The sequence below is a fragment of the Talpa occidentalis genome, unplaced genomic scaffold, assembly GCF_014898055.3.
Source record: "Talpa occidentalis isolate TD23 unplaced genomic scaffold, MPIMG_talOcc4v2.1 talOcc4.9, whole genome shotgun sequence".
Taxonomy (NCBI): domain Eukaryota; kingdom Metazoa; phylum Chordata; class Mammalia; order Eulipotyphla; family Talpidae; genus Talpa; species Talpa occidentalis.
The window spans coordinates 59,406,974-59,424,007 of NW_023605305.1; the positions used below are offsets into that span (position 1 = coordinate 59,406,974).

General features: G+C 41.1%; 1 protein-coding gene across 10 annotated transcripts in view; it reads left to right on the forward strand.

Moving 5' to 3' along the window:
• The first annotated feature begins 8,793 nt into the window (after window positions 1–8,793).
• Window positions 8,794–17,034, forward strand: part of DOCK7 (dedicator of cytokinesis 7) — a 153,541-nt gene continuing 145,300 nt past the window's right edge. For 6 of the 10 annotated variants that reach the window (XM_037501367.2, XM_037501368.2, XM_037501369.2 and 3 more), the window contains exon 1: window positions 8,794–8,936. In XM_037501367.2, coding sequence (XP_037357264.1) covers window positions 8,899–8,936 — 38 coding nt within the window. In that variant the 5' untranslated portion in view covers window positions 8,794–8,898. The remainder of the gene's footprint in view (window positions 8,937–17,034) is intronic. The other 4 variants (XR_008550196.1, XM_054691144.1, XM_054691145.1 and 1 more) reach the window with 1 other exon arrangement.

The window sequence follows — 17,034 nt, forward strand, 5'->3', positions numbered from 1 at the left end:
ATTTATTTACTTATGCATACAAGAGCTGGGGTACAGACCAGAGGTGCAGGGGGTGAGAGGATTCACCAGAGACAGAGTAGGGAACAGAACAGGCAAATTGACCAAAGTACACTGCTGAAGGGAGCAGCGGGCGAGTCAGGAGAGGTCTGGTGCCCCATGTGGGGTAGCTCCCTGCCAGGGATTGAACTCCTGATGCTGAGGCTGTGGATAGCTTCATAGGTTGTTTCTTAACCCCTTGCACATCAGGGAGGTCTATACTTCAGTATGTATTTTCAAGGAATAAATGACTCTCATTTTTGCACAACCACAAAACCCTTATACCTAAATCAAGATTTCAAAAGGAAACAGATGACAAAATCAAAATAAGATAACTTTAGGAGGATTTATTTAAAGGTTATGAGTATAGGAGACCCAGAAATTACAGAGCAGTAGCCTAATATAAGTAATTATTATATCCAGGCCCATAGAAATAAGGGGTTCTGGATCTGGAGTGTTTACCTGGACCTGGAAGAACAGAGTCCACAGAGTTAGCTATTCTGAGAGAAGCAATGACTAAAGTCCAAATATAGCAAGCAAGAGGTGATCTTGCAGGGAGGGAGGGAGAGGACTAATACCCTGACATTATTCTCCATCTCTTAATTCTCCTACTAGTATTTCTCACTGCTCAAGTCCATCTAATAGCCAAAAGGCATGGGACCTCTACTGATATAATTCATACAGTCGAGCTATCTAAAGCAGACTTTGGTAGAGTGAATATGGAGGGGCAAATGGAAGATACTCAGAAAGTAATAATTTTAACATATATTAATACCTAGTCAATGATCAGAAACTGCCAACTATTATATAATAATTTATTTTCTTTGAATTCCCAAACTTCCACACATTGTATTTGGGTTGGTGTGTATGATAGCTAATGTTATGTGTCAATTTCACTGGGTCATAGAGTGCCCAGATATTTGGTCAAACATTATTCTGGGTTTTTCTGTGAGACCATTTTTGTATGAATTTAATATTTTAATTGACAGGCTTTGTAAAGCAGATTACCCTTCCTTATGTGGGTAGGCAACAAGCAATCAGTTGAAGGCTGGAATAGAATAAAAAGGATGACCTTCCCCTAAATAAGAGGAGACTCCTCCTGTCTAATGGCCTTTGAACTGGGACATCAGTTTTTTCCCTACTTTTTGTTCAAATAAATAAAAATGTAAACTGAAGCAAGCTCAAATGACCAGAAAATGAGTTTTATTTGTGAATAACAGAGGAATTTCAATTCAAGGCATGCATGCTATAGTAAGCTATAGGTGAATCCCTTGAGGGTTTGGGGTAAGTTGTATTTTTGGGCAAAAGTCCAAACAATACATCTATTGGCATGAGGATGGGAGAAGCTACTTCACAGATATTCATCAGTCAGGAGGAAAGTTTTGGTTTTTTATAAATTAGATATTTACAAAGAATCTTATAAATATCAGTTCTTAAGTTGCATTCTTCTGAGGACCCATGAGTGACATTCTCCATTCATATCCTCTGGTTTATTTTAAACAGAAATCCTTTCACACTTCAGACATAATAAAACATTGGCTCTTCCTGGATCTTGAGTCTGTTAAACTTTGGACTGGAACTACATTGGCTTTCCCAGGTCTTTATCTTGCCAACTGCCTATCTGGGATTGGTCAGCCTCCATAATTATACCAGTAATTCCTTAATATTCTCTTTCCTCCACCTCCCTACCTCATTGACTGTTTCTCTGGAGAAATTTAATTTGGTATGTCTCTTAAATCTCTCTATATATGTATTTCTTGGTCATGATAGTTTTAATGATATATGTGATACAATAAAAAATATATATTTGGTTTTTGTTCCTGATTCCTGACACAGCTTCTAAAATATTTGGAATTTCCTGAGTGATAGGAATATCTTGTTTTTTCACAACAAATTCCTTTTGGTCATATCTGAGTTAATGTTAATGAGGTGATTTTTGGAGAGCCCCTAGACAACTTCAGGATGAAAAGCACCTGACAGAGGAACCAACCATGTCACAAGGGGTTGAAACTTTCAGACCCACCCATATGGGAGATTGAGTTCTGTCACCAATGGCCAATGATTTAATCATATTGTGCCTGCATAAGGGAACATTTTTGAAGATCTCTAGGTGACAGGGTTTGGAGAACTTCTGATTTGGTGAATACATTCAAGTGCCAGGACACTGGTGCACCTAATTCCATGAGCTGGAAGTCTGTGCTGGAACTCTTCTGAACCATGCCCTAAATTTATTTTTCTGGCTCTCTATTTGCATGCTTTATGATAAACTGGTGATAGTAAGTAAAGTGTATCCTGAATTCTGTGAGCCATTCTAGCAAATTATTAAAACTGAACTTACAGCCATTTGGTCAGAAATAACAGGTGGCAAACTGACTTATAACTGACAGCTGATGGATGGGGGATTGTCTTGTAGGTAAGAAATCTTAACTTCTGGGCTTGGCCTCCTGGTGGCCTAGGGATTGAGTCTCAGTGCTATCACCTCTATGGCCTAAGTTTGATCCATGGCCAAGGATCTAACCCACACATGGCACAGCAGACCTCTTCTGTCTCACCTTAACAGTGTATTTCAGTAAATCTGCCTGCTTTGCTTCCCACTCTGTCTCTGGTGAATCCTCTCAAACACTCTCCCTCCCCCACCTGCCCTCTCCCTCCCTGCTCCCCATTCTGCTTTGCACCTCCTACCTATACCCCAGTTCTATGCAAACAAACAATCAAAAAACCCAGAAAAACTTGTGGGGTCTTCTATAATGCTGGGTAGTATCAGACTTGAAATGAATTTTAATATATCCAGTTGGTTTCTGGAGAGTTGGAAAACTGGCTGGTGTGGGGAAAAAACTCAATACATTTGGTATTAAAGTATTATGAATAAAAAATTAAAATTTAATTCATATTACATACAGCCTACCCATTGAAAGATGCAATTCATAACTTTTAGTATATGTAGAGTTGTGCAATCATCATAATTAATTTGATTTTATTTTGTATTCCTAGTTTTAGTCATGAAATAGCATCCAATAGAGAAACAGAGAGTATACTGAATGTTTGTGCAGAAACTGCCTGGGAAATCATAAGAAAGAAATCATATGATTATGCAATACTAACAAAGGAGTATAAAGAAAGTAGTGTGCTTTTTTTTTGTTTTTTTTTTTCCACATGTAATTTTAGAACATTTGCATTGCCTCCAAAATAAGCCTTCTTCTCAGCTCTTGAGGATTATTAATGTATTTCTGTGTCTATGTATTTGTTTATTCTGGACATTTCATATAAATGGAATCATATAGCTTGTCTTTGGTGTCTGACTCCTTTCACTCAGAATAATAATTTTAAGATCAATCCATGTTGTAGTATGTATCTGTACTCTTCTTTTATTGCCAGATTTCTATCGTATAATATACCACATTTTAGTCATTCAGCAGTTGATAAGCATTTGGGTGGTTTCCATTTTTTGGCTATCATGAATAATGTTATAAACATTCACATGCAAGTTTTTTTTTTTTTAAAGATTTATTTATTTATGCATGCAAGAGCTTGGGTACAGGCCAAAGGTGTGGGAGCTGAGAGGATTCACCAGAGACAGAGTGGGAAACAGAGACAGAGTGGGGAAGAGAACAGGCAGATTGCCCAAAGTACACTGCTGAGGGGAGCAGCTAGCAAGCCAGGAGAGGTCTGCTGTGCCATGTGAGTTGCTCCTCAGCTGGTGGGGATTCGAACTTGTGCAGCAGAGGCTGAGGACAGCTCCACAGGTTGCGTCTAAACCCCTTGCGCCACCAGGGAGGCCCTCACATGCAAATTTTTGTGTGGACATATATCTTCATTTCTTGGATATAAACTTTTCAATGGAAGTACACGTTACATGCTAAGGAGTTCCACATTTTGAGGATCTTATATATTGTTTTCCAAAGATGTTGCAGCATTTTACATTCCTGCCAGCAGTGTAGGCTTCCAACTTCTCCACTTTCTTGCTAGCATTAATATTTGTCCTTTTGATTCTAATCAGTCTAGTGGGTGTGAAATGTTATCTCATTGTGGTTTTGATTTGCATTTCCCTGAGGGCTAATGAAGTTAAACATTTTATTCATATGTGCATTGGCCATTTGCATTTCTTTTTTGAGCTATGTCTATTCAAATTGCCCATTTTTAGGTTGGATTATTTCTTTTTATTATTGATTTACATGAGTTGTTTATATATTCTGGATATATTTCTTATCAGATATATGATTTAAGAAATTTTTTCCCATTCTTTGTTTTTTCACTTCCTTGATGGCGGTGCCTTTTTCAAAAAAAAGATAGATTTATTTATACATACAAGAACTGGGGTACAGGCCAGAGGTGCAGAGGGGTGAGAGGATTCACCAGAGACAGAATGGGGAACAGAACAGGCAGATTGACTGAAATACACTGCTGGGGGGAGCAGTGGGCGAGTTAGAAGAGGTCTGTGGGTAGCTCCCTGGCCTGTGGGGGATCAAACTCCTGCTGCAGTGGCTACGGACAGCTTCATAGATTGCATCATAACTCCTTGATGGTGGTGCCTTTTGAAGCACAGTTTTTAATTTTGGTGATGTTCAATTTACCTTTTGTTGCTTGTACTTTTATTCTATCTTTAATTTGTTTTTATTACTACTTGCAATTTGAAGGAACCAGGTCATTATATCCTGCAGAATTTTACATTTCTCAGTTTTGCCAAATGCAACCCGAGGGTGTGGTTTAACGTATTTCTCCAGCTTATATATATATATATATAAATTTATAATCATTAGATCTGGAGGTTTGATTAGATTTGGGTTCAAATTTATGGCAAGTGGGCCTCCCTGGTGGCACAAGGTGCTTGAGTTCCATCCCAGGCCGGCCAGGGAGCTACCCAGGTGGCGCAGCAGTCCTCTCCTGTCTCGCCTGCTGCTCCCCACAGCAGTGCATTTCAGTAGATCTGCCTGTTCTGTTCCTCACTCTGCTTCTGATGAATCCTTTCACCCCCTGCACATCTGGCCTTTTCCCCAGTTCTTGTATGCATAAACAAATAAATCTTTAAAAAAAATTTATGGCAGGAATATTTCATAAATGGTACAGTATACATCCAATGTATACTGTCTTTTAATCACGAGGAGGAACTTAGTGACTAGCTGACTTTTTTTTGATATTGAGATTAATTTGTGGTTGTTATTTAGCTACATTTATGGTTATAAGTTATAATATAAAAGTTATAATCTTTGGAACAGTGTTATCCAATGGAACCTTCAATGATGATGGAAATATTCTATCTCTACATCGCCCAATATGGTCACCTCTAAATACATGTGGTTACTGAATATTTAAAATATGCCCCATACAACTGAAAAATGAATGTTAAGCTATTTAATTTTAATTTAAATCACCACATATAGCAAGTGATAAGTATTTTGGACAGTACAGGTCTAGATTCATATTCCACCAGTCTGTATTTTCTCTGCATTTGTTAGCTGAAACATTTAGAAAAGAATTTTGGCTCATCAAATATGATGACCCTTGAAATACAGCTCAGGGCCTCCCTGGTGGCGCAAGGGGTTAAGTCTCAGCATTATCAAGCTTTAGTTCGATCTTGGCCAGGGAGCTAACCCATATATGGCCACGCAGACATCTCCAGTCTAGCCTGCTGCTCCCCTCAGCAGTGTATTTCAATTTGCCTATTCTTCTCCCACTCTATCTCAGGTGAATCCTCTCACCCCTCCCCCCACATGTCTGGCCTAGACCCCAGCTCTTGTATGCATATATAAATCTTTATTAAAAAAAAAAAGAAATACAGCTCATTCAGGAAAGATATATTATGGGCCTGCTCTTTAAGTGGGCACTGGTCACGCGTTACCATTGCTAGCCTTAACCTTTTAGCTTTTCCCAGCTCTGGGAAGCAGCAGAGGCATATATTCCATTCAGTAGCATTGCTATTGTAGTCTCTGCATCACTTTCAGGGCATATGTAATAGATAATATTTGTGCTCCATACTTTCCCCCCACAGATCATTTCTGATTTTAGCTGCAGCTGTGGTGAACAGTTATACCCACTCCTGGCTTCCTACCTGGAGCATCTACCCTATCTCTCAGTTTTTGCAGCATGGAGTGTAGAAGCAGTTAATGTGCCCAAAGAATTTGGAAGTCTTTAAATAGTAGGGGAGGGACAATTCTATATCACTTAGATTCTTTCAGTTGCTAATAACAGAAAACCCAACTCAAATTAGTTTAAACAAAACCAAGAAGCAAAATAAATCCCTGCTTCTCCTAAGCCCATTCATTTACATAAATGCAAAGTCCAAGGCTCAAGTAATGCTTAAAGGAGCTTCTTTTTCCATTTTTTTTTTTTTTTTTTTTTTTGCTCTCCTCTCTGTTGTGTTTGGCTTTACTCTCAGGCGGGCTTTCTTTAGATGGAGGCCCCTGGTACAGCTAATGCAATTTTTAGTTTTGATTGGGCCTAACTATCTTGGCTTGATTCATATGTCTATTCATAAACCAGTCACAGAAGTCAGGAAAATGACCTGCTGTAGTTGGCCAGGTCAAGGTTAAATGATCACCCAGGAAAATGGGGTTAGGTGGGGGGTAATCAGTTCCACAGAAGTATGGTGCATGGAGACCTGTGTGTTACACAGAGGGGAGTGTGGAAAGCATGGAGGCTAGTCAGCCAGAGCAATATTACTCTCACTCCCCTTTTTTCAGCTCCATATATTTCCCATATGTACACACAATGGACTTGTCTGTGACGGTAGCTTTCCATTAGAGGTGGTGGCCACCATTCTTGCTTGGAGTGTTCTGCAGACTCCCTATTCTGCTTACAGTTTGGTCCTGGTTGTCCTCTTGCTGCTCTAAATGTTCCCAACAAGTTACACAGTACATGCAATGTTCTTTCAGACACTTTGGCAACTAGTGAGTCATGTATACAAAGAACTATTCAAAGCAGAATGTGGTCAGTTCTCTAAGAGAGTATTGAAAAGATGTTTGGAGAGCAGAGATAAAGGCATACACATCTGGCAGGGAGCATGAGAGCAGACAACCGATTCAGTGACTATCAAGCACCCAGGAGAAGCTGAAGTGTAGGATGAATAATGATAATAACAGCAATAATAATAACAGCAGCTAATGTACTTACTACCTACTACATGTCAGGTCCTTTTCTAAGAACTTTAAATGAATTAACTCATACTACTTTTTCAAGTACATATAATTATTTGCCTAATTTTAGATTTGAAATTAAGTAACGCAGTGAAGGTCACATAGAAAGGAAGTTACCTGGAAGGGAAAAGTCAAGGATACAGTGTTAGCCTTGATTGACAGTTCTTTGAGTAGATGTTTCATCTTTCTCAGTGTACTTAAACTTTCTGAGAGCAATACTGAATCTAGTTCACTTCTGTATTCTCTAGAACACCCAAGTGTGCTCTACACTTAGGTAGAAGTTACACATATATATGTATACACACATACATACACATTCATTGAATAAGACTGTCTTTACTGGAATGGGCACTGTTACACACATAAATAAATGAAATCTTCCACACTGGTTAGAAAATTAGACAGCAAGTTATGGATTTGACTAATTTGAGGCTTTCACCCTGGACTCTGACTGTGGACCATGACCTAATGTCTGTATGCTACAGATTGTCCAACTGTAAAAGAGAGAAAACAGACACCCAACATAGTTCACAAGGACAATAAATATAATACAATAAATGAACACATTAAATTCTTGCAATACTTTAAATGAAATGTTCCACCAGAAACCAAGATATTTTTCCTAGTTTCACCTGAACTGTGGTAATCAGTCAACATGCGTTAGGAGCAAAACATTCTAGAAACTATGGGATTACAACAGAATAATACACACTTTCTATTTCATGTAGGACATAGTGCGCAAAATCAGTATGAATGGTCTTTAATAGACGAAAGCGGCAAAGTACATTAGAGCTCATTTGGTTCAACAAAAATAAATTGATAGAGACTCCAAATGGGAGAATAATAGACTCTAGAAGAGTATTGTTAACGATGAAACACTTGCCATCAAAGAACAGGCCTGGGCTCGAGGTTTGAATCTCAGTTGAAGCGGTTACCATCTGTGTGACCAGGGGCCAGGCGCTTCTCTGGGCCAATTTCCTTCTCTCTAAAACTGAAAAAAAGACAACGTTAATTCCAAGAGCTCTTGTTAAGATTAAGTAAAATCATGCGTGTAAAACTTTAATCCACGCCTGGCCAAGCATTACAAGTCAATTACTCTTATTGTTTTCTCCTGGGGAGAAAGGTCTCTTCTGGCCCTTTTTCTATATGAAAACGACTTTAAAAAACAAAACCAAAAACTCAATGTATCCCTCAGGTATGACACTAGCCTAGATCCACGCAGAACAGCTGAGCTTTAAATTGCTCGGCGATGGGCGCCACAGGAACACGAATCTAGCATCCCCGGCGGTGGAGCACAGCCCCCCTCGGCAAACCCTCCTTCCGTTTCCTTCCCTTCCTTTTCGGGAAAGCCGAGCTCCCCCCACGCGTTGGGTTATCTTATTTTCCAGCCTCGCCAGGTCGCTGGCCCGCCTCCAGCTTCTCCGTGCGTCCTCTCCGCCGAGCGGGCCAGCGGCGGCGGCCGGGCTGCTCGGCGCCCGTTTCTGCCCCGCGCTGCCGCCGGCCGCAGCCGCCTGCACACGTCGGGCCTCCCGCCGGGATTGACACTTTGGGGGAGGAGCGGCCGGGGCTGCGCGCCTCTCAGGAGCATTACGGCAGGGCTCGTTCCCGGCCCCGGCCGCCAGCCCCGGGTCCGGAGCTGGGACTGGCGGAGGCCGCGAGGGAGGGAGCGCGAGCGAGGAGGCTCGCGCCCGCCCGTCCGCGCCCAGACGCCGCCGCCGTCGCCTCAGCAGCCATGGCCGAGCGCCGCGCCTTCGCCCAGAAGATCAGCAGGTAAATCTTGGGCGTGGGGCGCGCCGCCGCAGCCCGGGGAAGAGCGGGGCGTCCTCCGGGCCGGGCCTAGCCGGCGGGTGGGTGTGGCGACGCGGGCGCCGGGATCCCGGGCCTGGCCCGCGGCCGTGAGGAGGGGCGGCGGGGGCTACCGGCGGGGGCCCGCGCCCTCGGGCCTCGCGCCTCCCTCGGACCCCGCTTCTTCGCCCGCGCGGACGAGCGAGCCGAGCCTGGGGGCGCACTGGGGGCGCACGGAGCCCGCCCGCCCGCGCGCCCGCCCGCCCCCGCCGGCTCCGCGGCGGCCCGGGCCTGGAGTTTCTCCAGGGCGGGTGGGGGAGCGCGGCGGCCGGCGGGCCGGCTCTTCCCAAATTCTTTGTGACCCCACCCCCGGCTGGCCGGGGACCGCGGCGGCGTGGGGGCCTCTCCCCGCCCACCCAGCGCTGCTCCCGCGAGGGTGCGGGGTCCGCCCTCCTCTCCACCCCAACAAAAGGAGAGGCGCGCGGCGGGTTCCCGGCGGCGGGGCTGAGGCCGCCCCTCCTTCACGCCTCTCACCCGCGGGGGGAGATCTGACAGGGACCCTGCACCCAGGGGCGCTGTCCTTAGGGCGCTCGTGCCCCCATTATTTGAAACGTGTCGCCGAAATGAAAAGTTGAGAGCTTGTGGTCTGCGCCTCCCGTGCACGGCCACCTGGAATTTGACGAATTGGAGATGGGGCTGGAGGTTCATGCCATGTGAATTTCAATACGCGCCTGTGGTTTTCCTAGCCCCGCAGGAAGATGGATGATAGGCAGTATCTTTATCCAGCGGCCCTTTGAGTTATATTTTAGGAGCCTGGAAGTAAGCAAGTCATCAAGGTTGAGGTTTCCCCAGCCTTTTTACCTACCTGTGGTAGCTTGGTTGCCGCTTTCCTCCCCGCCCCCCAAATATAAACTGAATTAAGGTGCAAGATTCTAATATTTGTAGATTTTTGAGTGTGTGCGGATAATTTTTTTGGTTTTAGTAAAACCATGTTTCTGTGACTTATGGTGTCCGCAGAAAGGAAATTAAATTGTATTACTTTTTGAACAATTGTGTTACTTTTTGGACAACTCTATTTCTGTGGTTCTGGATCTCTTTACTTTGTGGGTATTTCGTGATGATTTTTAGATCTACCTAACAGATCCGTCCTTAAGTACCTGAACTTCCATAGGGTTGCTCTGTTTTGGCACTTTTTTTCCTATTGCCAGTGCCAGCTTTTTGGTTTCACCAACGTAGTGAGTGCATGATGCTATCGCATTGTAAAAGCTTTAATTTGTATTTACTTGATTTCTAATGAAACTATTTGTATGTTTGCACTCTATTTTGTATGTTTTTCATTTAAAACTAACATCTCATTTAAAACTAACATGTAGGAGATGGTTTAAGCTTTGCACTTATTTTTTTTTTTTCTCTTGAGCGTTAAAACACTTACTTCATTTTGTCCCAAGAGGCAAAATAGCAAGTGCTTTAGAGCATGTGCTCTAGTGTCGGGCATGTGGACATGGGTTCAAGTTATGACTGTTCATTTTTAACTTGGCACCTTGGTTAAAATGTTTAAACTCTCAAGTTTTAGTTTCTTCATCTGGAAATTGGGTATAATAACAGAACCCAGCTCATAGAATTGTTGTGAAGGTTAATGGCATAATTTGTGTCAGGTGCTTAGCATAGTAAATAGCCTTTTTAGCTTATCCTTGAACAGTTAAAATAATTAGTATATTCTAGGGAGTTGTGATAGATTAATAGGAAATTTTTTTTTAAAATGCGGGTCTTATTTCTGAAGGCAATGCCATTTAAAAAAAAAAAAAAAAGGTGGGCCTCCCTGGTGGTGCAAGGGGTTAAGAAGCAGCCTGTGAAGCTGTCCACAGCCACTGCAGCACTAATTCTATCCCCTGCGGGCCAGGCCAGGTAGCTACCCACATGGTGCAGCAGACCTCTCCTGACTGGCCCGCAGCTCCCCTCAGCGATTTCAGTCGCTCTGCCTGTTCTGTTCCCCACTCTGTCTCTGGTGAATCCTCTCACCCCCCACACTTCTGGCCTGTACCCTAGCTCTTGTATGCATAAATAAAATAAATCTTTTAAAAAATTTAAAAAAGACATGTTACTCCACTCCTGCTTAGTGTTTTTCTTTAATAGAACCAAAAGTTTATCTCTGAGAACATTATGCTGAGGAAGAAAGGGCACATTAGGGAGTTAGATGTATAATGTCTGTTCTCCATTCGTGGAGTTTGTCCTCGGATGAGACAGGATGAAATACAAGGAAAAGATAATTAGTTGTGTAAAACAACACAAAATTTAAATTAATATAGCCTGATAAGTTTATAAAATTAAGGCAGTGGGAGTGAAGAGATATGCATTGACCGGATTCTTAAGAGGTAGAATTATCAGTGACCGTGGTTGATTGAATTTGGAAGATGAGGAAGGCTAAGGAATATGGAATGATATCCAAGTTTCTGACATGGGCCCAACTATGAATAGTTGAATGATGGAGCAGTTGTTGAGGTAAGGGAGGATAGGAGGAAAAAGGGGTTTGCAGTGGGATGGACATGATTCAGTTTTGGTCATGTTGATTTTGAGCTACTCATGGGGCTTATGGGGCTTTCAAAGAGAAATATCTTTTTGGTTTAAGGTGTAGGAGATAGGACTGAAGATCTAGATTTGGGAGTCATCAGCAAGAAAATTGTAATTAAAGTCAGAGAGTAGATGAAATAGTCTAGGAGGTATATGCAGGCTTACTTTGCACTTAATTAGCCTTAAATTGGTGGGAAGACCAGGGACAGAACTGCTCTAGATGATGAATTATTACCTGCTTATTGTCAATGAAAGAAACTTTGTTATTATCAAATGTGATTGAATACTTCTAAATAAATATTTAGTGTCTTAGTGTCCTTCCAGAAGAAGTATGGTATAAATTCCTGAAGCAAACTACTTGACTTTGACATCTCTGCACTGTCCTTGCATGGGTAAACTTGGGTGAGTTGCTTTTTTCCCTGTATAAAATGGGAATAATAGGAGAGCCTCACAGAGTCGTGAGCATTAAATCAATACATGTAAAGTGTACAACAGTTCCTTTTACAGAAGTTCCCAATAAGTAGCAACTATTTTTTATTATTACAATATATATAATGTGACTTAGGACTTTATTTTTTTGTTTTGGCAGTGATGCTATTTTCTAGGAGTGCATATATGAAATTTGTTGCTGTGAAAAACTTGTTGCTATTTTAAACCTTATTTTTCTTTTGTTAAAGCTTTATGATTGTTCAAAGATCTTTACTTTGAAAAGAATACTTGTCTCTTTTCTGGGTCAGTTGTTTCCTAACTCTTTGCATTTAGTATTGCTTTTTTTTTAGTATTGCTATTTTTTGAGGCTGTGATTGGGCAAAAATTTCTGAAAGCTCTTTATTCTGTATCACAGATTGTACTACCTACTTTAGCTCATTATAGAAAAGCACTATGTATATTTTGTCTATATCAAGTATTATTTCTTGTCTGCCTTCCCCACATTTTGAGGACAAGGCCCATGCATTGTTAACCTTTATGATCACCCCTCTAACATATACTAGGTACAGTTTATAGAATGTTGATTTTTTTTTTTTTCGATTACTAATCTAGTATTTTGTTTGGATTATTTTGTCACCTAATATTCAGTGTAATAATGAACATTCGTGGACAGTTAAAGCAATTTTTATTACATTTTCATCTTCATAACATAGAGAGGCAGAAGAACATAGTAAAGAATACTGGCTCTAAGTTAGATTGCACAGGTTGATAATATCTGTAAGTTAGTGATGTTGATCTAATCTCTGTCTTGGTTTCCCCATTAGTAAAATGGGGATAAAAATCTTCCATAGGGTTAGCATGAGGATTAAATGAATTAATACATGTCAGATGCTTAAAACTATCTGAAGTGCATAGCCTTGTGTCTATTGGAAAAATAAGAAGAATGAATGCTACACTTCCACCATTGAGCATCTTAGCTAACTTAGTCTTCTTTCCTCTAATGCCAACTGCCAACTTGTTGCTAGTGAAGTCTCCCTGAAACAGGGTTTTTATCATGACATTATTTTGTTGAAGAATTTACGTGCCATTTTATGTTGTTCAATCCAAATGCTCATTTGTATGTTACAGTCATCATAAAATGTTGTATGTTTGTACACTTTCTCACATTGCTTCTTTTGCTCATAACTATATCTGTGAGTTTTTTTCATGATATTGCCAGTAGCTGAAGTTCATTTATTTTTTATTGCTTTATGTTATTTCACAGTATTAAAAATACTGCAATTTTTCCATTCTACAATAGACGGGTGTTTGGGTTAGTCCCAGTTTTTGACTATTAGAAACATGTTCCTGTGAACTCTCTTGTAGGTATATTCTGGCATATGTGTGCATGAGTATGCCCAGGTATAGGGTAGCAGTTTATTGATCATAGCAGTTTGATCTGTCATCAAGTTTATTAGGCAGTGCCAAACTGTTTTTTTTTTATTTTTTAATTTTTTTCTTTTTATTAATTCTTTTTATTTTTTACATCATTGTTCATTTTTAAACAATATTTTCTTCCCCCCCCCCCCCGCCCCCTCTGGTGTAGTCCCCATGGAATTTCCTTCCCCAGTACATCCATGCACCATCACCTCAGTCCCCTGTGCTACTCCCTCCCTCTGATCCCTCTCCCTACTCTTCCTCTGCAGTATGTCTCTGATTTATTATCGTTTGTTTTTGCTTTGTTGTGTTTTGTACTGTTACTATTTTTTTACACTGATGTCTTATTTGGTTCCCCTATATTCCTACTATAAGTGAAACCATCCGATATTTTTCTTTTTCCTTCTGCCTTATTTCACTGATAATAATTCCTTTTAGCTCCATCCACGTTGCTGCGAATGGCATGAGTTTATCTTTTTTAAAAAAATTTTTTAAGAATTATTTATTTATACAAGAACTTGGGTACAGTCAGAGGCGTGGGAAGGTGAGAGAATTCACCAGAGACACAACAGGGAGAAGAACAGGCAGACGGACTGAAGACACTGCTAAGGGGAGCAGGGGATGAGACAGGAGAGGTCTGCTGGGCCATGTGGGATTCTTGCCAGCCAGCGGACAGCGCTGTGCTGAATAATATTCCATTGTGTATATGTACCACATCTTCTTGATCCAGTCATCTACTTTTGGGCATTTGGGTTGCTTCCAGGTTTTACCTATTGTAAATAGTGCTGCAGTAAACATAGGGTGCAGGTGTTCTTTTGAATCAATTTTTTTGTGACCGTTGTGTAGATCCCTAGGAGTCGAATTGCTGGGTCATATGGTAGCTCCATTTTTAGTAGACTGAGGAAACTCCAGACAGCTCTCCATAGTGGTTGGACCAGTTTGCACTCCCACCAGCAATGTAGGAGTGTTCCTTTTTCTCCACAACCTCGCCAACATTTGTTATTGCTATTTTTTTAATATGTGCCATTCTCACTGGTGTAAGATAGTATCTCAATGTAGTTTTGATTTGCATTTCCCTGATGGTAAGGGATGTTGAACATTTTTCATATGCCTGTTGGCCATTTGATTTCCTCTTTGGAGAAATGTCTGTTAAGTTTTGCCCTTTTTTTGACTGGGTTGTTTACTTTGTTTTTGTTGAGTCACTTTGTGAGTTGTTTGTATATCTTTGTGATCAGTCCCTTATCAGTTTTATGGAGTGCAAAATTTTTTTCCCTGTCAGTGGGGTGTCTCTTTGTTTTGGTTAATGTCTCTTTTGCTGTACAGAAGCTTTTCAGTTTGATGTAATCCCAGGTGTTTATCTTTTCCTTGACTTTCTTTGCTTTGGGTGATGAGTCTTTAAAGATGTTACTGAGATGTATGCTTTGTAGTCTTTTACCTATATTTCCTTCTATATATTTTATGGTTTAAGGTCTTATGTCTAGGTCTTTTATCCATTTTGAGTGTTTTTTTTTTTTGTGCATGGTGAGAGGTAGTGGTCTAGTTTCATTTTTTTGCATGTGGTTTTTCCCAGCACCATTTATTGAACAAACTGTCCATGTTCCATTGCATATTCTTTGCTCCTTTGTCAAAGATTAGTTGTCCATATAAGTGTGGCTTTATTTCTGGGCTCTCTGTTCTGTTCCATTGGTCTGTGTGTCTGCTTTTGTTCCAGTACCAAACTGTTTTAATTATGGCTTTGTAGTATAGCTTGAAGTTTGGAAGTGTGATACCTCCTTTCTCTTTTGTTTCAAACCGTTTTTTTTTTTTTAAATGGTGATAGAGGGCCTCCCTGGTGACTCAAGGGGTTAAGTGGAAGCACTATGAAGTTATCTGCAGCTGCTGCAGCCAGAGTTCGATCCCTGGCCAGGGAGCTAACCCACATGGCACAGCAACCTCTCCTGCTCCCCTCAGCAGTGTATTTCATTAGATTCTCCTGTTCTGCTCCCCACTCTGTCTCTGGTGAATCTTTTCATCCCCCACACTTCTGGCCTGTACCCCAGTTCTTGTATGTATAAATAAATCTTTTAAAAAAATAGTTGTAGAAACTTATACTATCACAGCAGTGTTGCTTTGCATAATTGCTATCACTTGCTATTGTGAACTTTTTAGTTTCACCAGTGTAGTGGATGCATGTAGTGGATGCTATCTCATTGTAAAAGTACTTTTGAATTTATTTTTATTTATTTATGTGTACAGTAGGCCAGAGATGTGGGGGAGGTGAGAGGATTCACCAGAACAGGCTGAAATACAGATTGACTGAAATACACTGCTGAGGGGAGCAGTAGGAGAGAAAGGAGAGGTCTGCTGTGCCTTATGGGTTAGCTCCCTGGCCGGGCATCTATCTTGGGCATCTAACTTGTGCTGCAGTGGCTGCCGATAGCTTGATAGTGCTGAGACTTAACCCCTTGCGCCCCCTAATGTTTCTCTTAATATTAAGACTCATGATTGCTGTAGGTTTCTTGTAGATACTTTTATTCTGGGTTCCCTCAAAAACGACAGAACTAGAGAACATGGATTGAGTTGAGCCTTTATCTGGGGAGCATACTTCCAGGGCATCAAACGAAAAGGGAAGTGAGGCAGAGGATGGGAAACAGGTAGTAGTTTCTCTGGTTGGCCATTGCTTCACAAAGAGCTGGAGAGAAAATGTTTGGCAGGTGTGCTTACTTGATCACACAGGGTATCTCTGGACATAGGGTTGTGCCTTAGGTCAATACATGGGGTTCTGAAAAAAGAGGAAATTAGTCTAACTGCTTATCTTCTGCATTGTTTTCCATTTGTCAATTCCATCTCTCCAAGCGTTAACTAGTCTTCACTGCCAAGGTTGCCCTATTTGCACCCCTCTAGCAATCTCTCTAGTTGTCTCATTTCTTTTTCACTGTTTTTTTTTTTTTTTTTTTTTAAACAGAAAGCACTTTTTGTTTGCAAGTGCCAGGAAAAGCAGATTAATTTGCACACAGGAAAAAGGTCTTGACTCATGTAACTGAGTACATGGACAGCAGGGGTGTTAGTGGTGATGGTGGTGTCCAATAGGCCTATCTGATAGATTTTCCACTAAATGGTTACAATGAGACTTGACAGCCTCATGAGCTTAGTTCTGGCAGGAAACCTCCACGAATTTAATTATTGGTCTGGCCTGGTCATTTGTCTTTCTTTAAACCAGTTACTATGGTTAGATATATTTAGGGGACTCTGGCCAGTCTTGGATCAGGAGATGAGTTACGGGAGAGCTGTCATGGGGTTAACCCTACCCAATCTCAAGGAATTAATTTCTTACCAAAAAGAAGGCATTTCTAAGGGAAAGGATGCCATACCATTAGTGCTGGTCACAGCATTTTAGCTTGTCTAACATTACTATAAATATGTAAATATATAGCTATATAGTCAGCTATTGTGCCTGCTAAAATTTAAATGTAACTTGTAAAATACAGAAATGTGAAGAAAACCCGTGTAACCTGCTGTTGTGTGTGTAACCGCATCCCTTAATTTTGTTAGTTCAGCTCAGACCTTAATGCCAACTCACAGCCCTCCCAAAGAAGTCTGCTTGGTTTCTGTTTTTTAGCTTTCTCATGCTACTTTTTGCATCTGCACTCCTGCATGGTCAAGAAGTGTTTCTGATTTGCCCTGTGACAAT